Source organism: Narcine bancroftii, chromosome 2, assembly GCF_036971445.1.
Source record: "Narcine bancroftii isolate sNarBan1 chromosome 2, sNarBan1.hap1, whole genome shotgun sequence".
Taxonomy (NCBI): Eukaryota; Metazoa; Chordata; class Chondrichthyes; order Torpediniformes; family Narcinidae; genus Narcine; species Narcine bancroftii.
This window is the reverse complement of record NC_091470.1, coordinates 94738470-94763849: the sequence shown is the minus strand read 5'-3', so window position 1 is coordinate 94763849 and position 25380 is coordinate 94738470. Positions and strand designations below refer to the sequence as shown.

The 25380-nt window shown below is 45.3% G+C and overlaps 1 protein-coding gene across 3 annotated transcripts in view; it reads right to left on the bottom strand.

Annotated features, from left to right (window-relative positions):
- Positions 1 to 25380, bottom strand: part of LOC138753909 (protransforming growth factor alpha-like) — a 65107-nt gene that overhangs the window by 23519 nt on the left and 16208 nt on the right. For all 3 annotated transcript variants that reach the window (XM_069917457.1, XM_069917458.1, XM_069917459.1), the window contains exon 2: positions 16404 to 16451. In XM_069917457.1, coding sequence (XP_069773558.1) covers positions 16404 to 16451 — 48 coding nt within the window. The remainder of the gene's footprint in view (positions 1 to 16403; positions 16452 to 25380) is intronic.

Genomic DNA, 25380 nt, shown 5'->3' with positions numbered 1-25380 from the left:
AGCAATGATCATGTCATACACAATGATGCAAAAATTTAAAAAATTTTTCTCTCCAACCCGCCTCCCCAAAAGAAAGAAGAAAAGAAAGAAAATAAAACCTACTTCTACATACATAATATTATTAGCATATGTATAGTGGCAGCTACTAACTCTGAAACACAGGACACTGAGGGGTTTCAGTTGAACTGATTTATTAAAACTTCGTGCATGCCCTTTAAGGACGGTGTGAGCTCCGCCCCCATGCTGGCAGTGACATCATCACGTTCACCCAAGGTGCGCACTGTGGCTTAAGCCACAAGGCACTGAGGTCCACCAATGGCGCCATCTTCCTGAGGCTGCCCCTCCGGTGTGATGATACGAGCGGGTCCAGTTCGCCACAAGAGATGTGTGCCGCCACACAACACCCCCCAGCACCGGCTTACGTGACTCGCCGCTTGGGCAGCCGACCCCATCGTTTAGGTCGGGCCATCAGTAATGATTGGCTGGCTAAGGTCCAGGTGTGCCGCCTTGAGTCTATCAACTGTAAATATCTCCTCCCTGCCCCAATGTCCAAAGTGAATGTCTTGCCTGAGCGTTTCAGGACTTAGTAGGGGCCCTCATAGCGACGTTGCAGGGGTGCAGGGTGTGGGCCATGCCGGACGTAAACAAAGTCTATCATAGCCAGCTCCTTGGGGGTGCAAGACAGGCAGCTGTCGTGGTGGGTCGGTGGTGGGGGCATAAGTGAAGCGGGTGTGTCCTGCAATTCTGCCAGAAGGGTACGATTCTCAGTTGTGGAACCAGTGCTTGAGCCGAAGAATTCCTTAGGTAGTGACAATGGTGTGCCGTAGACCAGCTCTGCAGATGATACCTATAGGTCTTCCTTCGGGGCCGTTCTGATGCTGAACAGGACCCAGAGCAATTCGTCCGTCCAGTTGAGGCCGGTGAGGTGTGGCATGAGAGCCGACTTGAGGTGCCGGTGGAAGTGCTCTACGAGTTCGTTGGCCTGGGGATGGTATGCGGTGGTATGGTGGAGCTTGATCTTCAAGAGGTTCGTCAGCTGTGACCAGAGGGTGGATGTGAACTGGACGCCCCTGTCACTTGTCATATGTGCTAGAACGCCGAACCTGGCGATCCAGTGAGTGAGCAGAGTTTTGGCGCAGGACTCAGTGGAAGGGTCTTTCAGCGGGATGGTTTCTGGCCACCTTGTCGTGTGGTCAATCACAGTCAATAAGTAGCAGGTGTCCCTGGACACTGGTAGGGGGCCCACAATGTGGACGTGGATGTGCTCAAACCTCTTGGTTGGGGGTTCGAATTGTTGCACCAGAGCCTTAACATGGCACTAGACCTTAGAGGCCTGGCACTGTGTGCAGTTTCTCGCCATCTGGGCCACTTGCTTCTTGAGGCCGTGCCACATAAAACTTCCACTACCATGCACACCGAGGCCTTGACTGATGGGTGAGCCAAGCCGTGGACTATGCTGAAAGCCTGCAGCCTCCATTGTAGTGGACTACCGGGCACGGAGAGCCGATGGAGACGTCGCAGAGTAGCATGTCGGGGCTGTCCGGCAGTTTAAGGTCCACGAAGCAGAGGCCCGTAATGGCGGTGCAGAAGGGCTGTGTTTCCTCATCCCCTTTCTGTGCTGGCGCTAGCTGGGTGTAGTCCAGGCCAGGGGACAGGTTGTGGATGGCGGGCCACAAGAGCATATCTGCAACGACATTGCCCTTACCCACTTGGTGTTGGATGTTGGTGTTGGCGTGCCAACCAGGGATCTTTGGACATGGCAAGGCCCTGGGTGAGCGGTTTGTGGTCAGTGAACACTGTGAACGGCCTGCCCTCCAGGAAGTACCTGAAGTGCCTGATGGAAAGGTACAGGACAATGAGCTCCCTGTCGAAGGCGTTGTATTTTAGTTCCGGGCGACAGAGGTGCTTGCTGAAGAATGCAAGTGGGTGTCACTGGCCATTGACTGATTGCTCCAGGACACCCCTGATGGCCGTAGCTGAAGCATCCACTAGGAGTGTGGAGTGGGCGTTGGGCTGCAGGTGGACCAGTAGGGTGGCGCTTGCCAGGGTGTCTTTCGTTGCGGTGAAGGCTTTCTCAGCCTCTTCCATTCACTCCAGGGCCTTACTTTTGGTGGCGATCAGTGTGAACAATGGCTGCATGATGTGAGCCACCCCCGGGATGAAACGGTGGTAGAAATTGACCATCCTGGCGAATTCTTGTAGACCCTTGAGGGTATTGGGCTTTGGGAACTGGTGTACGGCCGCGACCTTTTCGGATGATGGGACGGCCTCATCCGCATAGATGGTATGGCCCAGGAACTGCAGGGACTCCTTGCCAAACTGGCATTTGGCCATGTTGAAGGTCAGGCCAAACTCTGCCAGGTGAGCAAATAGTGCACAGAAGTGGATTTTGTGTTCCTTGTGGTTCCGACTGATGATGAGGTGGTTGTCGAGATAGATAAACACGAAATCCAAGTCTCTGCCTACTGGGTCCATTACCCGTTGAAATGTCTGGGCCACATTTTTAAGGGAAAAGGGCATCCGCAGAAACTTGAATTGACCAAAGGGGGTGCTGATGGTGGTTTTGCCAATATTGTTGGATTGGACCAGGATTTGATGGTACCCCCGTACCAGGTTGACCTTCGAGAAAACCTGGGTGCCGTGCAAGTTGGCTGTAAAGTCTTGTATGTGCGGGATGGGTTATCGATCTGGCGTGGTTGTGTCGTTCAGACAATGGTAGTCTCCACATGGGCGCCAGCCCCCAGAAGCCTTCGGGGGGAGGCCCAAAGGATATCTGACCTGTGGACAATCCCCAGCTCTTGCAGTTGGGAGAATTCCTCCTTTGCCAGTTGTAGCTTCTCGGGGGGCAATTGTCTGGCTTTGGCGTGGAGGGGGGCCCTAGGTTGAGATGTGGTGGCAGATGCCGTGCTGGGGCATGGCAGAAGTGAACTTAGGACGCAGGGTTGTAGGGAACTCATTGAGTATACGAGTATACTCGTCCATGGGGGTGCTGATGGAAGCTATTCCTGGGTCATACACGTTTGTGGAATCGAGGCAGACATATTGAAACATGTGGGCATGCACCAACCATTTACTTTTTATGTCTACCAACAGGCTGTGCGCCTGTATGAATTTTTGTCCTTGCTGATCTGGAGCTGGGTGCTGCATGTGCCGAAAGTCTTGATCATGGATCCATTGGCTGCCCGTAGCGTGGGGCCTCGTGCTCGGGTGCGGGTCTCGAGGGCAGTCGGGGGAAGCACACTCAGCTCTGCTCCAATGTCCACCAGGAAACATTAGACATTAGTTTTATCGGTAATGTGCAGGAGGCTGTTAGTGTGGCCAGCCGTCGCAGCCATCAATGGCGGCTTGTCGGGTCATTTCCCTGAAATGAACAGGGCTGCCTGCACTTGCAGGCTTGAGTCCCCCCAGCGTTGATGGTAGAAGGACCAGGTGGAGTGGGGTTCTTCCATTTTGTGCTTGGGGGGTGCCTGCAGTCAGCTGGGTCCAGGGCGGGTGTCCTGACTGAGGGAGGCCTCGTTTTCTCATTTTGTCTGCCAAAGTACGTCCGCGTGGGCTGTGACTCTCTGTGAATCTGAGAAATCCTCATCTGCTAGCAGGAATTGGATGTCTTCAAGGAAAGCCTGCTCAAACATCAGGCATGGCCTGTGGCCCTCTGCCAGCGTCACCATCTCGTCCATGAGGGCAGATGGGGTTCTGTTGCCCAGACCGTCCAGGTGTAGAAGCTGGTGGCGTGCTGCCAACAGGAGAGGCCAATGGTCCCGAGGAGGAGGCTTTTGAGAGTGAGATATTTTACATTCCTCCGGTGGGTTGTAGATCAGGTCATCCACCTTGGCCATGGTTTCTTGTTCGAGCACACTCATAATATAACATCTAAGGTGATGTGTCTGAGGTGAAACTGTGCCTCCGCCTGCTAGAACCAAGTGCGTGGGCGATGTGTCCAGAAGGGGGGAGTTTTACCACGACCGCGTTGACTACTGCTGAATCCATGTTGGGAGGCCAGAAAACTGTCTGGACCAATGTAGTAGCAGCTACTCACTATGAAACACACCACAGGACGCTGAGGGCTTTCACTTGAACAGATTTATTCAAACTTCATGCATGCCCTTTAAGGGCAGCGTAAGCTCTGCCCTGTGCTGGTGGTGACGTCATCACACTTGCTTGAGGCATGCGCTGTGGCCTAAGCCACGAGGCACTGAGGACCACCGACAGTGCCATCTTCCCGTGGCTGCCCCGCCAGCGTGGCAATACAACATAGGAACATAGGAAGTAGGAATAGGAGTAGGCCAAAAATGGCCCATCGAGCCTGCTCTGCCATTCAATACGATCATGGCTGATCTAATTTATGACCTAACTCCACCTGCCTGCCTTCTCCCCATAATCCCCTAATTCCTCTATCATGTAAAAATGTATCTAACCGAATTTTAAATAAGTTTAATGAGGCAGCCTCAACCACTTCCCTGGTTAGAGAATTCCAAACATTCACTACTCTCTGGGAAAAACTATTTTTCCTCATCTCTGTCCTAAATCTACTCCCCCAAATCTTGAGACTGTGTCCTCTCATTTTAGTTTCCCTGGCCAGCTCAAAAAACCTTCCTACACCTATCCTATCCATACCCTTCATAATTCTATATGTTTCTATAAGATCTCCTCTCATTCTTCTGAACTCGAGCGAATATAATCCTAGACGATTTAATCTTTCATCATAAGTCAACCCCTTCATCCCAGGGATCAACCTAGTAAACCTCCTCTGGACCGTCTCCAAAGCCAGTATATCCTTCCTCAAATATGGAGACCAGAATTGGACACAGTACTCCAGGTGCGGTCTCACCAGTACCTTATACAATTGCAACATTACCTCCCTATTCCTGAATTCAATTCCTCTAGCGATGAAGGCCAACATTTCATTTGCCTTCTTAATAACCTGCTGCACCTGCAACCTAACTTTTTGCGATTCATGCACAAGCCCTCCCAAGTCCCTCTGCACAACCGCATGCTGTAGTTTTTCACCCTTTAAATAATATTCAGCTCTTTTATTTTTCTTGCCAAAGTGGATAACCTCACACTTACTAACATTGTACTACATCTGCCAGACCTTTGCCCGCTCATCCAGCTTAACTCTATCCCTCTGCAGACTCTCCACATCCTCATTACAATTTGCTCTTCCACTCAATTTGGTGTCATCCGCAAACTTGGCGACACCACATTTTGTCCCCTCCTCCAAGTCATCAATGTAAATGATGAACAGTTGTGGGCCTAACTCTGACCCCTGCGGCACCCCACTTACCACTCTCTGCCAACCTGAAAAACTCCCATTTATCCCAACTCTCTGCCTCCGGTCAGACAACCAATTTTCAATCCAGGCCCATATACTTACCCGAACTCCACTTTCCCGTAACTTACTGAGAAGTCTCTTGTGCGGCACCTTATCAAATGCTTTCTGGAAATCCAAATATACAAAATCAGCCTGTTCCCCTCTATCCACCGCACCCATTATATCCTCAAAGAATCCTAACAAGTTTGTCAAACAAGATCTTCCCTTTCTAAAACCATGCTGCGTCTGCCTGATTGAACCCTTACATTCCAAAAGTTTCACTATTTCACTTGGCGGGGCCGGTTCGCCATGAGAGATGTGCGCCACCACATATATACTATTCATTGATTATTTTTATAGCTTCTAATAGGGAGGGGTGGGTAAAATGGAGGAAGTGGATGGAATTTTATTCATAAAATCCATATATGGTTTCCAAATTTTATAAAATTTTTAAACTCGATTTCTTCAACTATATGTAATTTTTTTTCTAAAGGTATACAATTTTGCATTTCAGTATGCCTTCTGCCAAATAATACCACATTTTCCAATTTCAGATGGGTGAGTGTGAGCAGTTCCTTTTGGTCATTCAGCATTCTCACTGCCTGTGGGAAGTTCGGGCTGTCTCTAATACTCCTGGATCTCTTTCCTGACAGGAGCTGCTGAAGTACATGGATGGGAGGGATCCAGAGGGATAGGGGCCTAATGCAAGCGAGTGGGACTGTAGCAGGAGGGCAGACAGTTCGGCACGGAGAAGCTATCTATGTGGTGTAAGACTGTAAGAGTGGCATTATGCTGGAAACACATTGCATGGGGCAACATCATGTAGGTCTTGCAACTTCCCAGGTTACACAACTGTGACCCCTATTTTGAAACACCATTTAATGAATTACTGCAGTTATGTTAACAGAAGTGGGTTCTTTTAAATCATCAGTATAGCTTCCTGTGTGGAGCAATTTCCTGTTGCATTTCCAACAGGCACGCATCATCGCAGGAATGTGGGTAAACCACTGTCATCTCAGCAATGTTTGCTTTAGCCGTCAAACATCTTTCACATTACACCAGAACACTCTCCGCTCTCCTGTAAAGTCTATTCCATACAACAGGATGCTCTTTATCAACTACAGTTCGGCATTTTAACACCATCATCCCCTCAAAACTGATCAGCAAACTCCAAGACCTGGAAATCAACACCGGACTGTGTAATTGGATCATGGATTTCCCCACCTCCCGACCACAATCAGTGAAGAACTTCTCCACTATCTCCATCAGTACTGGAGCACCACAGGGCTGTGTTCTTAGCCCCCTGCTCCACTCACTTTACACCTGCAACTATGTAACTCAGTACAATGATAACACCATCTACAAATTTGCCGACAATACCATGGTAGTGGGTTGTATAAAGAAAGGGGATGAGTCAGCGTACAGGAGGGAGACTGAAAATATGGCTGAATGGTACATCAACAACCTCACACTCAATGTCACCAAAACTAAGGAGCTGATTGTCGACTTCAGGAAAGAAAGCCAGAGGTTTACAATCCAGTGATCATTAGGGGATCAGAGGTGGAGAGGGTGAGCACATTTAAGGTCTTGGGAGTCACTGTCTCAAACCCAACACAAAAATAGCATCATGAAGAAAGCATGTCAGCGCCTCAACTTCCTCAGGAGTTTGCGGAGGTTTGGTGTAACACCAGAAACCCCGGTAAATTTCTACAGAGGTGTGGTGGAAAGTGTGCTGACCGGCTGCATCACGGTCTGGTATGGGGACACCAATACTCCTGGATGTAAAGCCCTCCAAAAGATAGTAGACACAGCTCAGGACATCACTCACCTAATTCATAATATTTTTGTTAAGATTTAAGAATCAATTTTTCTGTTCTATATGTTTATCTTCTGATAGTTTTTTTATATCTTTACCAATATTGTTATTTCTTTTTCTAATTTATCTCTATCCCTCACATATTCCTTCTTAATTTTTGAAGTAAAACTTGTTATTTGACCTCTTAAATATGCTTTCAATGCATCTCAAATAATAAACATATCATCCATTGATTGTAAATTAATATCACAAAATAATTAAGTATATCTTACAAAATCACAAAAATCTTTCCTTTTTAATAACAGAATTTAATCTCCATCTATATACTGACTGTTGCTTTTCAGCAAACACTATTACCATCAATAATGGAGAACGGTCAAACATTATTCTTGCTTTATAATCAACAATCCCACGCTGTCTGTCAGGAGTTTGCATGCTCTCCCTGTGTCTGCCCGTGTTTCCTCCAGGGTCTCCGGTTTCCTCCTTCCTTTCAAAACATACCGGGGCTTGTAGGTTACTTGGGTGTAAATTGGACAGCATGGGTTCATGGGCCTGTTACCGTGCTGTGTGTCCAAATTTATATTGAAATTAAAAATTGACATGACTGCTGTGTCTGCAACATTACAACGGTGAAGCTGCTCACTGGAGCTTTTATACAGTTACAACTCAGATTATCTGAAAAGGTCTGGACTGGGCCTATTTCAGAAAAACCTTTTTTTTCCCAGAGAACTGGTAATTTAAAAAAAAAACAGCCTCATAACAACAGCAAATCACTTGTAATGCTGTTTAAACAACAACAAACAACAAGGGGAAGACTTCTTAAGCATTAAAATAAAGTTTAATTCTCCCCAAAAAATGCTGGCTGTGTAGCAGGGCTATAGATAGACTACAACTCACAGAAGTCTAGTTGTAGAGCGCGTTGAAAGAACCAAAGACTCGTTGATCCAAACCAAGGCTTTTATGAATTAAAAGACTGGAGCATATCAAAAGTAGGTCGACCAGTCTAGAATGACCTGGTCTGGCTAGGAGCAATCCTTTAAGACCTGCCAGTAGGTGTGGCTACACTCTCAGCCAATCACCACCATCCTACACTACCATCTGTACATATACACATTGGTGATAGAATCTGTACTATTACACTAGTGAACTGGTAAGGGGCGTCATGAAGTGGCGTGCGTGGTTCAGTGCTTTAAAAGAATATGCACGTGACTCGAGTAAATGAGTTCTGACTTACCTGTCACTGTGTGGGTCATTATTTTGCATTCATCAGCCACCTTTGTGACACCAACGGGTCCAGAACGAGCATTTGGACCATATGGACACTGCAGTTGTTGCTGTGAAGCCACCGCCCTTCTAGACGGTGGAACCAGAGCTGTGGCTTTGACAGGCTGAGACACAATTTCACCTCAGGAACATTGAGGTGGACACGACTCACTATTATCACCTCATCAGGGCCTTGGACCAAGCCACTGCCAAGTGAGTTGGTGACATCCTGCATGATCCACTGGAGCATGGAGAGTGCAAATATGACTTAAAAGCACTCCTGCTATGAATTTACGGCATGGCCCGCAGAGAGAGGGCCGCCAGACTGTTAAACGTGGAGGGGTTGGGTGACCGTGCCTCATCGAACTAATGGATGACATGCTGTGATGCGCTAATCTTGCCTCCCTCTGTCCTCAAGAAAAGATATGTATATAAAAGAGGGAAATGTAAAGAAGAATCAAGTACAGGTACAAACAAACTGTGCAATATGGAAAATAAATATTCAGTGCCAAGTACGAATCCTTAAATGAGTCCCTGATTGAGTTTGTGGTTGAGGAGTCTGATGGTGGAGGGGGAGCAGCTGTTCCTGAACCTGGTGGTGTGAGTCTTGTGGCACTGACTCCTCTTTCCTGATGGGAGCAGCGAGAACAGAGTGTGCACTGGATGGTGGGGGTCTTTGATGATTGCTGCTGCGACGGCAGCGTTCCCTGTAGATGTTCCTGATGGTGGGGAGGGTTTTGCCTGCGATGTCCTGGGCTGTGTCCACTACCTCATCTTTGTCCCATCTGCCACAATGATTGCGCCATTGCTTATTTAAAGATTAAACTCCTCTAAATGCCCAGGATTTATCCAACTCACCCACAGTTCCCACCAGTGAGACATCTGATGGTTCCCTCAACATTTCCTAGAGGTTCTGGGCCAGGTCGTGGACTTCGACCGGCTAGTTGTGGTCAGACAAGCAGCAATTGCAGAGCATCTCAGAAAACAAGAGAGCTGCTGGTAAAACGTGGAATTAAAAAAGGTGGAAAACAGAAAAGGAGAAGGAGAACAGGAAATTGATTCAGAAGGAAAACTGAGGCAGGCAGAAGTAAAATGCGAAAGTCTGCAGACGCTGTGGTTAAAGTAAAAACAATGCTGGAGAAATTCAGCAGGTCAAACAGTGTCCTTTATAGAGCAAAGATAAAGATACAGAACCAACTTTTCGGGCTTGATCAAGGTATGAGCACAATGTCGGTAGGGACTCGAACAAAATGGTGGGGGGAGAGGTGGGGGGGGGAGGAGCACATCCCTAAAGGCAGGAGGTGATAGGTGGAGAAGGCGGGGTGGGCCCATCAGCAAGAAAGGAATGAAGGAATGACTGGGTGAATAGAGGGAGACAGGGGTGGAGAGCGGAGGGAAAGAAGATGGGGAAGGGGAAGGGAGGGAGAAAGGAGAGCAGGTTAGCAGAAAACAGAGAAGTTAATGGAAAAGTTAACCAGAGATGTTAATGCCATCCTGCTGGAGAACGCCCAGATGGAAAAACAGGTGTTGTTCCTCCAATTTACAGGTGGTCTTGGCGGGGCCACTGGTGGAATGGAGCACAGACCTGAAATGGTCGGCCACTGGGAGATCCCTGACACCGATGCAGACAGAGCAAAGGTGGTCAGCGAGACCTGAGGGAGGCAATTAGGTGAAGGATAGGAAGGTGAGGAAGTTTAGGGGTTCATGTTTGTTGTGATTGGTCAAAATGCAAGTGTAAATAATTTATTGTAAATAAAAACACAAGGCTGGAGAAACTCAGCAGGTCAAACAGTGTCCTTTATGTAGCAAAGAAAGATACAGAACCAACACTTTGGGCATGAGTCCTTCACCAAGGTGCACTGTTTGGCCTACTGAGTTTCTCCTGTATTGTTTTTTTATTACAACCACAGTGTCTGCAGACTTTCGTGTTTGACTACTTATTGGGAATAAAGGTTATTTTTTGGGGAAAAAATTCCTTCCATATTCCCATACATCTTATGTTACAAAAAAGATATGGAGACTGAGGAAAAAGGGATAGAAGAGATTTCCCAGGATCTTGCTTCAATTATTTTGAAGGAGAGGTTAGACAAACGATTTGTGCCTTCAGTGCTGGAGGCAGAGCTGATAGGAATTTATGAAATTTTGAGCGGCGTAGATAGGATAAGTAGTCACAACTTTTTTCCGCAGGGTAAAGATGCAAATACTAAAGGGCCGAGGTTGACAGGAGATGTGCTGGGCAAGTAATTTTGTTATGAATGCAAAGAGCGGAAGATGTCTGGGACGGGCTGCCAGGGATAGTGGTGGATCGTAAAGCTGAAGGGGATTCTTGATAGACGAACGGATAAGCAGGGAATCGAGGGACATGAGCCACGTCCAGAGAGAGAGGTTTTGTTTCATTTCGTGCAGACATAGTGGGTGAGATGATCTGTTCCTACATTGCGCTGCTCCATGTTCCCATTCTATGTTCTACTTCCCCTGCTTTGTCTTTTACACATCCTGATATTCCAATGGTTACCTCTGTGACCCACACGGCAAAAGTCACGGGCTCACCATTCTTCTACTTCAGGCTGCTGTTCTGCAAGTCCAGAATCTTTTTTTGACATAGCACAGTAACAGCCCCTTTCGGCCCATGAGCCCTTGCTGCCCAATTGACCTGCAACTCCCACTACGCTTTGAAGGGTGGGAGGAAACCAGAGCCCCCGGGGAAAATCCACGCAGACATGAGGAGAATGTACCAACTCCTTTCAGATTTGAACCCTGGTCCCAATCACTGGCGCTGTAATGGCGTTGAGCTAACCGCTACGCTAACCCTGCCACCCATCTTGCTGTTTTCAATTCCACGAAAAAAAGTGTGTCCAGCACATCTAACACCCATCCATACCAGCTCAAATGTCTCCTCTCACATCTGCTCCCACACCATCCTCTGTCCAACCAGCCATGTTCATTAAGGGCAACTACTCTACCAACTTCTTTTTCTACTGAGTGTAATGTTGCTCCTGGGCGTTATTTTACAGGTACACGATCCTTTATCCGGAACCCTTAGGGGACAGTGTGTTTCGAATTTTGGATTTTTCCAGATTTCGGAAAGCCCACCCCCTTCCAATCACCCGGCCCGCCTCCCCCAACCGTGGTCCCTTGGCCGCCTCCCCCAAACGCTGGTCCCTCAGCCACCTGGACGTCTGCCTTGACCGCCGGTCCCTCGGCTGTCTCCCCCAACTGCGGTCCCTCGGCTGTCTCCCCTGACCGCAGTCCCTCGGCTGCCCAGACATCTCCCCTGACCGCGGTCCCTCAGCCGCCTGGTTGCCTTCCCTGACTGCCTTGGCCACCTGGCCGTCTCCCCCTACCATGGTCTCTCGGCCATCTCCCCCAACCGCAGTCCCTCGACCGTCTCCCCCGGCCGCCGGTCCCTCGGCCGCCTGGATGTCCCCCCCAACCGCAGTCCCTTGGCCGCCCGGCCGTCTCCCCCTTCCTCCAACCGCTGGTCCCCACTTGCCGGATTTTGGAGCTTTCCAGATTTTAGATGTCCAGATAAAGGATTGTGTACCTGTAAAATAACGCCCAGGAGCAACATTACACTCACTAGAAAAAGAAGTTGGTAGAGTAGTTGCCCTTAGTGAACATTGCTGGTTGGACAGAGGATGGTGGGGGAGCAGATGCGAGGAGACATTTGAGCTGGTATGGATGGGTGTTAGATGTGCTGGGCTACAGGCCTGGTATCTGTGCAGTGGGAGTCTATGACCAAGAGACATGCAAATAAATTAAAATCCCCGGTATCCAGAATTCAAGTAACCAGCAACCCCAAGCAATCGGCAAAAAAAAAATCAGGGAAATAAAGAAACAAAATAAATAAATAGATATGAAGAAATAAATAGCAATTTAAATACAAGTTTAAAATTGTAAAAGTTAATGATCTCTTCTGAGGCAACATACAATCCCTTGGTGAAGAGGGGAGCAAACATTCAGTCAGAGGAATACCCCGGACATGCCCTGCCCACAGCTGCTGTTTGTATAACGTTTCAATAAAGCTGTGTTTGAATGAATGGCGGTGCCCAGGAAGAAGAGCCAGCCAATACCGCTCGCCGCTGGGGTGGTTCTCCCACTGTGTCTCCCTATCGCTGCCTCGTAAGTTTTTATCTTTATTAGTGTATTATTAAGGCTTTATCTGGAAACTTGGGGGGGGGCGGGGTAATTAAGATGGAGGTATGGTGAGTGTAGTGGTTAGCCCCTGTTACAGCGCCAGCAACTGGGGTTCGAATTTAAATTTAAAATTTGTAAATTACAGGAATTACCTGATTAAAATGAATTACAATAACAATTACAATACTATTTTTTTCAAATTATTTTACATTTGATATTGTCTTTTGTCAACTAAACTGTTTATTCTTATTGCAGATGTATTAGTTTGGCATGGTAAGAGGGAGTCTCACGCAACCAGAAAATAGACATATCCGGCATCCACAATCCCTGTACGTGCCAGATACCGGGGTGGGGTGGAGGGAGGGGGTTCTGTATTTGATAAGCAAAACAAAGTTGAAGGCATAGCTGCTGATGAAGTACAAAAACACAGAATTCTCAAGATGTGAGTGTTGAAAGATTTCAGAGAACTGGGTGGATGGGTGGAGAGATGGTTTGCCAAGGCTCTTTTGGTCTACAGGCAGTTTCAGGGATTGGGACACAGAATGGCTTGTATAAATAGAAAAGTATTTTAAACCTGGAGCAAATAATCTCCTCCCTCTAGCTTGTTGATCTTTTCATCATTTTGAACAATTCTATCAGATAGGATTTCCACTGAAATGTTTTCTAGACTTTCAAACTGCAGGATACAGGTGTTGCCCTGGGAAATAAGTCACCAGGTGTATTCAAATGTTTGGTGAAAGAAAATCCCAGGGATACAAATCCATATTCTATTACAGGTTGAATAGAATCATGTTTCAAAAGGGCATCCCACAAAGTGAAAAAATCTTTTTATCTGAATCGTTCATTGCCAACACCGAATAGTTTTAGCCAAGGACACAGAGAAGGAAGATGAAGACACTTGATTCCCTCTACGTCGCGAGAGAAATGAAACTGACGTAAGATTTTCGCCTGTCCCATCACATCAAAGACGCATGTTCAAATCCTTTCTAAGATTGCAAAAAGAAATCTGGGGAAGTAGGAGGGCAGAGACATGAATTGGATCTAACTCAAGGGACAATTGCACAGATGGCCCCTTTGTTGCATTAGTCACCACTTTCACATATCCGCAGGAATTGAGTTTCCCAACAAGATTAAATCATTACCCTTAATAGGGCAGCTTTTATGGCATTATTCAATCAGCTTTGTTTCCACACAACTTCTCTGATATGAGGCAGAAGGTCACAGGGTCAAGCCAAAGACTCGAACACAGGCATCTAGACAACCCTCAGGGTGATTGCACTGCCTTTTGGATGAGGAATGAAGTAAAAGGCACAGAGATGCTGGAGGAACTCAGCCGATCTCACAGTCCATAGGAAGTAAAGAAACATTACTGACGTTTCGGGCCTGAGGCCTTTTTCAAGCAAAGAGTAGGAAGATGTTTGAATAAAGACTGGAGACTAGCAAGGCTCTACAAACGTTCCTGGTGGACGTCAGAGATCTTAAAGCTCTAAATGAGTGGTGCGGCTAGTGTAGTGGCTAGCGCAATGATGTTACAGAACCAGCGACCCAGGTTCGAATCCGGTGCTGTCTGTAAGGTGTTTGTATATTCATCCCCTCTCTGAGGATCTGTCCTGGGGCCTCCACATCAATGCAATCATGAAGCAAGCTTGCCAGCTGCAATAGCTCGTGAGGAGTTTGAGGAGATTTGGTATCTCACCAAAGTCTTTCAAAACATCTACAGGTGTAATGTGGAGAACTTTCTGACTGGTCACATCACTGGTATGGCGATGCCAATGCACAGAAAAGGAAAAAACTCCAGAGGGTTGTGAACTTGTACGCATGGCCTTCCATGCATGGACTTGCACGTATCACTTTGTGTGCCAACGCCTTGCACACCAACGTGTTATATACCATCACCTTGTATGCCACCATCTTGTACACCAATGCCTTGTATGCTATCACTTTGTACGCAATGTGTTGCATACCAACACCTTTACGCCTTGCGCACCAGTGCCCTGCACCACAATGCCCTTTGCACTAGTGCCTTGCATGCCAATGCCTTACATGCCAATGCCCTGCACACTAAAGCCTTGTGCACCAACACTTTGCGTGCCAACACTATGCATGCCAACACATATATGCCAATGCTTTGCGTGCCAACTCCTTGTATGCAAATGCCTGTATGCCAATGCCTTGCATGCCACTGCCTGTACATTAATGCCTTGCACACCAACATGATATATACCATCACCTTGTATGCCACCATCTTGTACACCAATGGCTTGTATGCCATCACTTTGTACGCCATGTCTTGCATACCAACGCCTTGAGTGCCATTGCATTGTGCGCCAACACCTTGTGCATCAACGCCAGTATACCAATGCCTTGTGTGCCATTGGCTTGCGCACAAATGTCTTGTATGCCATCGCTTTGCATGCTATTCCCTGTGCACCAACACCTGTTCGCCAACGCCTTGAGTGCCATCAGCTTGCACACCAATGCCTTGTACACTAACCCCTTATATGCCAATGCCTGTACACCAACACCTTGTGGATCAACGCCTTGCATGCCAATGCCCTGCATGCAATCACCTTGTATATCAACATCTTGTACAGCTGTGTCATGTAGTCCTTATATTTGTGCTCAACAGCCCAATGAAGGCAAGTGTGCCCATTGCATTCTTCCCCACATGTATGTCTGAGTGCACCGAGTGCTCTCTATTCTACAACACTCTCCACGGCACCACCATGAACTGTTTAACCTATTCTGGTTAGGCAACAAAATGCGATATTTCATGCTTGTCAGGGTTAAATTCCATTTGCCACTCCTTGGCCCACCTTCCCAACTGATCTAGATCTTATTATAAATTTAGACATTATTCCTCAATGTCCACCACACGATAAATTTTGGTGTCATCCTCAAATTTACTGATTGTATTAATGACATCATTCTCCAATAACAACAGTGGACCCTTTACTGACTCGTTTTGCAAAACACTGGTCATTGGCCTCTAGTCAGAACAATATCCCTTGACTAATTCCCTCCAATTCTTTCCACTCAGTCAGTGACCTAATCCTATTGGCCAGCTCCCCTTGGATCCCATGTAATCTAACATTCCAGACTGACCTGCCATGTGTGATCATGTCAATGGCCTTGCTAAGGCAATGGAGACAATGTTCACTGGCCTGCTATCATCAATCTGTTTGCCCACCTCTCCAAAATAAGACCTATCAGATTGTGAGACTGATTTTCCATGCACAAATCCATGCTGTTTCTAATCAGCCCCTTTGTACAGGAATGCTGGTAGATCTGGTCTCTCAGAATCCCCTTCAGTAATTTTTCCATGATTGACGTAATATAGTTCCCCAGATTGTCGTGGTGCTCTTTTCAAATAGTAGTTTGGTCCTTTTTAAGGGTAACAAATGCCAGTGGAATCCATGTAATGGGTGGCACGGTTAGCAAAACAGTTAACGCAACGCTGTTACATTGCCAGTGACTGGGGTTTGAATCCGATGTTATCTGTATGGAGTTTGTACATTCTCCCTGTGTCTGCGTGGGTTTCCTCCGGATGTCCCAGTTTTCTTCCACCTTTCAAAACATACTGGGAGTGTAGGTCAATTGGGCGGCACAGGATTGTGGGCTGAAAGGCCCTGATACTGTGCTGTATGTCTAAATTTATAAACAGTAAAACAAATGGGAACCCTTAGCATGGAGGACAATCAACTAATATAGTATAAGACCTTCAGCCCATGATGTTGTGTTGACTGTATAAACCTAGTCCACATCAATCTAACCCTTCCCTCTCTCACACCTCCAGATGCATCTTTGCAAAGTTCTCACGGAAAATTCATGCAAATGTATAACATTTCAAGCTAACTGGGCCTTCCACTGACTTACCTGTCAATGTTGCATTTTCCAGACCATTGCAGACAAATAACAAAACACCTGTTAAAAAAAGAGCAAAGAGGAGTGAGTTATCTTGGAAAGGAAAATCTGCATTTTCACATCTCTGTCATGTCCAAAGGACCAGGAATGACCAGATTAAGCAAAGTTGAAAATATTTCAGACACTCGGTTAATTTTACTAATTTTTTTAATCCTCAAATTCATTATCTAACAGCACAGAAGGAAAGTTTGGAATATTGTTAAATCATTTAAAATTAAATGTAGGCATACAGCAGGTAATTGAACATTTGGGCCCACAAGCCCTTGATGCCTAATTTGCACCCAATTAACCTACATCTCCAGTATGTTTTGAATGGTGGCAGGAAACCGGAGCCCTCAGGGAAAACAAGAACTCACAAATTTGTTACAACCTAGCCCAGCAGCAATAAAAATGGGGGTATTTTAAAAACAATAATAACTTTTATTATTAACTATTGTTACGAATCCAGAGGACCCCAGAACCCAGCAGCAATAGATATGCACCATGACAAAGGGTTACTTAAACAAAAGTTGCTTTTAATTATCTTTGAACATGAAAATAGAATCAAACTTTAACTTATCTCTATTGACTCACTTAACCTACTTAACTCCCTTCTAATTCTAAGTGCACGTGTGTGTAAGTTCAGTAAAGTGCTTTGGTTCACAGTCCAATCTCACTGGTTGCAGGCAATTCTTGTACTGTGCACAGAAGTTAACATTAATACAGTTCACCAGGCTTTGGTGCTTAACAGGTAAATGGTTACCACTCAGAAAGGGTTCTTGTTTGGTTTTCAGAGAGTTTTTCTTGTTTCAGGACACCCACCATTGATTCCTTTTTAATCAGTCACTCCCGTGTCTTGCTGACGTAACTTGCCCCCTTCAGGGTTCTCAGATGATAACCCCTTTCTTTCAGGTCACCACAGAGTTCTTTTCTGTTTCTCCTATTCCAAGGAAAACATCGAACAGCCAGTCCTCTCCTTTGACCAGGGCGTCTTCCAAAGCTTGCCAGCTTGTCCCTCTGGAACTGATGTCTGTGTCTCTCCTCTCTCTCTCTCTCCTACTCTCTCCTCTCTGAGAGCAAAACCTGCTTTTTTTCCTGCTCTCTGCCTGCAAAGATCACATGACCTTCCAGAAAATAAGTTCTGTTTTCTAGACAAAGCTGCTACTGCATGTTGTTACATTTGTTGCCTTTTTCAAATAACAGTCCATCATGAGTCTGTGTCTCTTGCAAAAGCTCCTGCAAAAATTCTGTTTTGAAGTATTTGTGTGTGACCTGCTCTAACAAACCTTTCCCAATTTATCTCCCAAACACCTGTCACAACTATTAATAACATAATTCTTCTTACTTAACTCTATAACTTAACCCCACTATGTGCACATGTATATAATGTTGTGTGTGTGTGTGTGTGTGTGTGTGTGTGTGTGTGTGTGTGTGTGTGTGTGTGTGTGTGTGTGTGTGTGTGTGTGTGTGAGTGTGTATGTATGCATATGTGTGTGCATGTGTGGCAGGTCCCAAACAATTACTGTTTAGGCATGATTGGGAAAAGTCTCAGAAATCTTTTGTGTTTAAACTCAGAATCTTTGATGTTCAAAAGAAATTATGGAGTTCTCAAAACTCACGAAATTCTTGTAGAGCTGCTTTCAGAGAAATGTTCCTTCATCTGAATGACTTTTTCCAGAAATCCCTCTCTCTTGCATGGAGGTTCCAGAACTTAAGTTTCACACGAGGATTTCACTAACCCAAGCAAAGGTTAAATGAAGTGACCATTACAACTGGACATGGTAGAACTGCTCTCTTTTGTCAAAGAGACAGTGAAGTGGCTTTTCTTCATTGCCACTGATTTTGTACATCTCCCATGATAAGGAGAACACCACAACAGGACCTCTCTCACCGAAGATTTCTCTGTATTTCTTGGGTTTAAGATGAAACTGGTATAATAGTAGTCTCCTTGAAGCGTCTTTAGTCACATGATGTGACATCTCTGCTGATTTTGTTTGAAGTTCCTCTCTTCCAAAAGTTTAAAAGCAAATGCCTGGTCTGCCCAGCTAACCAGCAGATGGCTTTCTTGTGTCCACAGGTGCTTCTCCAGCAAACATTCATTACCTTCAACATTTCAAAGGACAGTCACTCCATTTTTATGGAAAGGATTTGTCCCTTTTCCCATTTATCCTCAATCATGATTCTCTCCTGGCCACCCTGTCTTCATGCTCTGGGCACAGATCATCTAGTTAAAATCCCACATAATTTTGAACACATTGATGAAATCTTTCCTCAATTTTCTCTACACCGAAGAAAGCAATGATAGTCTCTCAGATATTTTTCATAAGCATATTATCATTTTGAGAAAGGCAAACAAGGTAAGGCCAAATTTGGAATATTGGAATATTGTGTGCAGTTCTGGTTGCCTAACTATAAGTTTGTCAGTAAGTTTGAAAGAGAGCAGAGAAGATTTACTAGGATGTTGCTGGGTCTTCAGGAGTTGAGTTACAGGCAACAATTCAACAGGTGAAGAATGAGGGAGATTTGATCAAGGTTTACAAGATTATGAGAGGTATAGACAGAGTGGATGCAAGTAGGCTTTTTCCACTTAGATTGGGGGAGATAAATATGAGAGGTCATCATTTTAAGCTGAAAGGGGAAAGGTTGAGGGGAACATTGGATGGATACATGGAAGGGAGAAGTCTAGAGGGTTATGGGATGGGAGCAGGTCAGTAGGTTTAGCATAACATGATTGGCACGGACTAGAAGGGCTGAATGGCCTGTTTTCTGTGCTATAGCATTCTATGGTTCTAATTTACAAATATTCGAGATAATGACTATGGGGTACATCTCCACAATCTTCTCATCTTTTTTATTCTAATGAGTAATGCACCACTTTTTGCCATAGGGTACATTCTAACAGAACATTTCAGAACAGGCCCTTTGTCTCACAATGTAGTGCCGACCTAAATAAACATATTCCATAATAATTGAATCCTTTCCTCCCACATCCCATAACCTTCTATGTATTTTTTTTTACATCCATGGCCATCGAACAGTCTTTTGAACGTTCTGTTTGCAACAGCCTCCACCACCACCCCTGGCAATGGATTCCAGACACCCACCACTCTGTGCAACAAAATTACCTCTGACACTTCCCCTCAACTTTCCCCCACCCACCCTCAATAGATGTTCTCTAGTACCTGCTATTACCTCCCTGGGAAAAAAGGTATCAACTGCCAACCCTATTCATGCCTCTCATAATTGTACATACCTCTTTTATGATTCCGCTCATTCTTTGTTGCTCCAAAGGGAAAACCCCTACCTCGGTTAATCTTGCTTCTTAAGACACATTGCCAATCTAGGCAACATCCTGGTAAATTTCTTCTGCCCCCTTTCTAAAGCTTCACCCTTCCTTAATGAGGTGACCAGAACTAGATGCAATACTTCAGAGTTTTATAAACCTGCAACATTACCATATAATCATATAACAATTACAGTACGGAAACAGGTAATCTTGGCCCCTCTAGTCCTCACCAATTTAAGTGAACTCCACTAGTTCCACCTACCTGCTCCCTGCCCATTACCCTCCAACCCCCTCACATCCAACCTCCTCTTAAATAACAAAATTGACCCTGCTGTAACCACCTCTTCTGGAAGGTCATTTCACTTAGCCACCACTCTCTGAGTCAAGAAGCTTCCTCTTATGTTACTTCTAAACCTTTACCCCTTAACCCTTAACATGACCCCTCATTCCAATCTCCCCTACCCTCAAGAGGAAAGAGCCTATTCACATCTACCCTATCTATTCCCCTCATAATTTTATCTACCTCTATCAAATCCCCCCTCAACCTTTTATGCTCCAATGAATAAAGACCCAGACTACTCAATCTTTCTCCATATTCTAGATACTGCAATCCAGGCAACATTTTAGTAAATCTTCTCTTTGCACCCTCTCTACCTTATTGATATCCTTCCTATAATTTGGGGACCAGAACTGCACTCTCACCAATGCCTTGAACAGTCCTATATTCTATGCTATGATTTATAAAGGCCAGCATACCAAAAGCCTTCTTCACCACTCTATCTACATGAGAATCCACTTTCAAAGAATGATGAACTGTTACTCCAAGATTCCTCTGTTCCTCTGCATTCCTCAATACCCTCCCCTTCACTGCATATGTCCTGTTATGATTATTCTTACCAAAATGAAGCACCTCACACTTATCTACATTAAACTCCATCTGCCACCTTTCTGCCCACTCTTCTAAGCAGTCCACATCCTTCTGCAATCACTGAAAACCATCATCACCATCCACAACTCCCCCTATTTTTGTGCCGTCTGTATATTTACTCACCCAGTTTACCACCCAATCTTCTAAATCATTAATGTAAATGACAAACAACAGGGGACCAAACACCAATCCCTGAGGCACACCACTCATCACCAGCCTCCATCCTGACAGACAGTTATCCACCATGACTCTCTGGCATCTATCTTCTAACCACTGTTGAATCCATCTGACTATCTCAACATTAATACCTAGCGCCTGAACCTTCCTTACCAACCTTCCATTTGGAACCTTATCGAAGGCCTTACTGAAGTCCATATATACTATATCTACTGCTCTACCCTCATCAACCTTCCTAGTTACCTCCTCAAAAAATTTAACAAGATTTGTCAAACATGACCTTCCCCTCACAAACCAATATTGGGTGTCCCTGATCAGTGTCTGCCCCTCCAGATTTTATCTCTAAGAATCCATTAGTTTACCAACTACCGATGTCAAACTTACTGGCCGATAATTGCTGGGCCTACACCTGGAGCTTTTTTTAAACAGTAGAACCATGTTTACGACATGCCAATCCTGCAGCACCACATCTTCCTCCAGTGACTGTTGAAAAATCACTGTCAGTGTCTCCGCTATTTCCTCCCTGACTTCCCTCAAGGTCCTGGGAAAATCCTGTTGGGACCCGGAAACATTTATATGCCTCTAAAGTTTCAACACCTCCTCTTTCCTAATCCCTATGTTTTCCATAATTACCCCTTTTGCCTCACTTATCCTACACAATTCCATATCCTTTTCCCTAGTGAATACTGACGAGAAGAACTAATTTAATATCTCCCCCATCTCATGAGGCTCCACACACATTTGTCCGCTCTGATTCTCTAATGGACTAATTCTATCCTTCACTCTCCTTTTTCTATTCACATAAACCCTTTGGATTTACTTTCACCCTGCTCGCTATAGCCATCTCATTCCTTCATTTCGCTATCCTAATTTATTTCTTAAGCTTCTTTTTATAATTCATGGATTTTCCAAGCATCTCGTCCATACTTTGCTTCTTGTATTTAATGTAGGCCTCCCTTTTATCTCAAACTAACTTTTTAATCTCCCTTGAAAACCATGGCTCTCTCGAACGTTTAGCCCCGCCTTTTATTCTAACAGGAACATAAAGATTCTGCACCCTCAAAATCTCACCTTTAAATGACCTCCAATTCTCCTCTACCTCCTTCCCATAAAACAAATCAGCCCAAACCACTCCTTGCAAATCCTTTCTCATTTCATCAAATCTGGCTACCCCCACTCAAAAACCTTAATCATTGGATCAGACCTATACCTTTCCATAATTACCTCCATAAAATTTTTCAAAATATTAAATTTAGACATTACAGGATGGTAACAGGCCCCTTCTGGCCCACGAGCCCTTGCTGCTCAATTACACCCAATTGACCTACAACCCCAGATACTTTTCAAAGGGTGGGAGGAAATTGGAGCACCCGAAGGAAACACATGTGGACATGGGGAGAATATACGAACTCCTTACAGATAGTGCTGGATTTGAACCTGGGGCCACTGGCGCTGTAACAGCATTGGGCTAACTGTTCCGCCTCTCAATGTCTCTTAATGTATTTCCCTCAGCCTTTTCGATTTACAGAATTGTCCAAACAAAATATAATCCTGGAGGGCATTCATTTTACAAATCACAAGTGTAGAGGAATAAAGGGATTGTGGGAGACTTTGTTCAAATATCCTGAAAGTTTTGAGGAAAAGGAAGATGGTGTAGGTTTCTAGGTAGGGAATGGATGGATACTGATTATGTGCAAGCTGAAAAGTTTCAGTGGTTTTGGACATCAAGTGCTAAAGGGCCTGTGCTTGCGCTCTACTACTGTATGTTCCAGAAGAAAACACACACGATAGATCTCTCTATAGGCTGAGATATGTAGGGAAATTATACTCAGTAAGGTACTGGGTACATTTCTGGTCACCATATCAAAGCACTGTAAAGGTAAGAAAGTACCATTATTCTTTCAGTGCTGGTCAAGAAGCTACAAACTCTAGGCCTCTGTATCCCCCTCTGCAGTTGGATCCTTGACCTTCTCATCGGAGACCACAGTCAGTATGAATTGGAAACAACGCCACCTCCTCACTGATCATCAACACAGGTGCATCCCAAGGATGTGTGCTTAGTTCACTGCTCTACTCATTGTCCACCCATGACTGTGTGGCCAAGCACAATTCCAATGCCATCTACTAGTTTGCCAATGACACCACAGTTGCTGCCAGAATTACAAACGGCAATGAGGAAGCATACAGGAGGTAGATAGATCACCTCGTTGAATGGTGTCGCACCAACAACATTGTGCTCAACGTCAACAAAACCAAGGAGATGATTGTGGACCAGGAGGAAGTCAGGGGAATACGACAGAGTCCCCATCGAGGGCTCAGTAGTGGAGAGGGTCAAGCACTTCAAATTCCTGGGTGTCAACATCTCTGAGGATCTGTCCTGGAGCCTCCATGTTGATGAAATCACAAAGAAGGCTCAGCAGCGGCTATACATTTTGAGGTATCTGAGGTGGTTGGGTATGTCACGAACATTCTCCTGAACTTCTACAGTTGGACCGTGGAGAGCATTCTGACTGGTTGCATCACTGCCTGGTATGGAGGCGCCACTCAGGACAAGAATGAACTCCAGAGGGCTGTTAACTCGGCCTGCGATATCACAGGCACCAGACTTCACTCAATCGAGGACTCTATAAGCAGCTGTATCTTAAGAAAGCAGCCTCTATCCTCAAAGAACCCACCACCCAGGCCAGGCCTTCTTCATTCTGCTACCAAAGGGGAAAAGGTACAGGAACCTAGAGGCGAGCACTCAGCGGCAAAAGGACAGCTTCTTCCCCGTTGCCATCAGATCCATGAATAATCAATGAACCAAAGACACGGCATTACTTTATGTCCATTATTTTTACTTTTTTATAATAATGATGTAAGATGATTATAACATGAACGTTTGCTCTATGATTTTGCCGCAAAACACCGAATTTCATGACTTGTTCATGACAATAAATTCTGATTCTGAAAAGATAATACAGTAAAACTCTTGGCATCCTGCTCTTATGGAGACTGGTAGATGCCAGATAAGTGAATATTCCGGTTGCTTGAGATTGTGTGTTGCATGGATTGGCGAACTAACGACGAGGGGGGGACATTCTACCAATTTATTTTCTACAATGTTTTGCTGGTTACCTGAGGCTGCTGCTGGCTTGAATTGCAGATAACGGGGGTTTTACAAGGTTGTCACCAGGAGCAGGGCTCAAATAAATGGGTTATTTTCCTGGGAACAGTGTGAAGAGAACTAACCAAGGTTTGTGAAATTATAAAAGGCCTGGGGATAAAGAACAAGAATAAATTTGCCTTGACGGAGTTCTGAACCTCTCTCCCATAGATGCTGCCTGATCCTCTGGGCTCTTCCAGCCAGTCTGTTTCCCGCAGCAGACGTTTTTATTAGTTTCAATCAACTTTCTTTTAGCTAAATGTTAGCCAGAATACTTGGGATTTAAAATAATTCTTTATAAAACCAATTGAGAATAGTATTAAATTTAGGACACTATCCCACTGTGTGGATATGAAGGCCAGATTTCAGATTTATTGTCAGACGACACACATGATATCACATACAACCCTGAGATTCGGGTGAGGCAGAATCACCACTTATTGGCAGTGTAAAGAAACTGGACACAGTGTATAGATGTAAACAAATAGAAAAATGTAAACAGATAACTAAACTCGTGCTTAGCTCACTACTCTAGTCTCTCTACACCAATTTCAATGCTGCCTACAAGTTTGCCGATGACACCACGGTTGTCGGCAGAATCGCAGACGGCGATGAGAAAGTGTACAGGAGGGAGATAGATCAGCTCGTTGAGTGGTGTCACAACCACAACCTTGCTCTCAACGTTAGCAAAATCATGGTCCTCAGGAGGAAGTGAGGAAAACACGAATCAGCCCTCATTGAAGGGTCAGTGGTGGAGAAGGCCAAGAATGTCAAATTCCTGGGTGTCAACATCTAAGGGGATCTGTCCTGGGGCCTCCATGTCAATGCAATCGCAAAGAAGGCTCGCCAGCAGCTATGCTTCAGAAGATTTAGTATGTCACCAAAGGTTCTCGAAAATTTCTACAGGTGTTACCATACAGAGCATTCTGCCAGGTTGCATCATTGTCTGGCACAGAGGTGTCAATGCACAGGACAAGAAAAATTTCCAGAGAGGTGTTAACTTGACTAGTGACATCACGGGCACTAGTCCATTCCACTTAGGACATCTACAAGAGTCTTAACAAACCAGCCTCTTATCCTCAAAGACCCCCACCACCCAGGCCATGCTCTCTTCACTCTGCTATCATCGGGAAGGAGGTACAGGAGCCTGAAGATGGGCACTCAGCGGCACAAGGACAGCTTCTTCCTCTCCGTCATCAGAATCCTGGATAATCGATGAACCATAGACACTGCCTTACTTTCTCCTATTTTCTTGCACTATTTATTTTTGAAAGGCAATTGATAGCTATGTTGCTGTAATGATGGTGTAAAAAAAAATCAGTTTTGCGACACGTTCATGACAATAAATTCTGATTCTGTAGGTAAAAAGCATGTATTCAGTATAGCGAAACACACAACCACATGTGCAATAGTG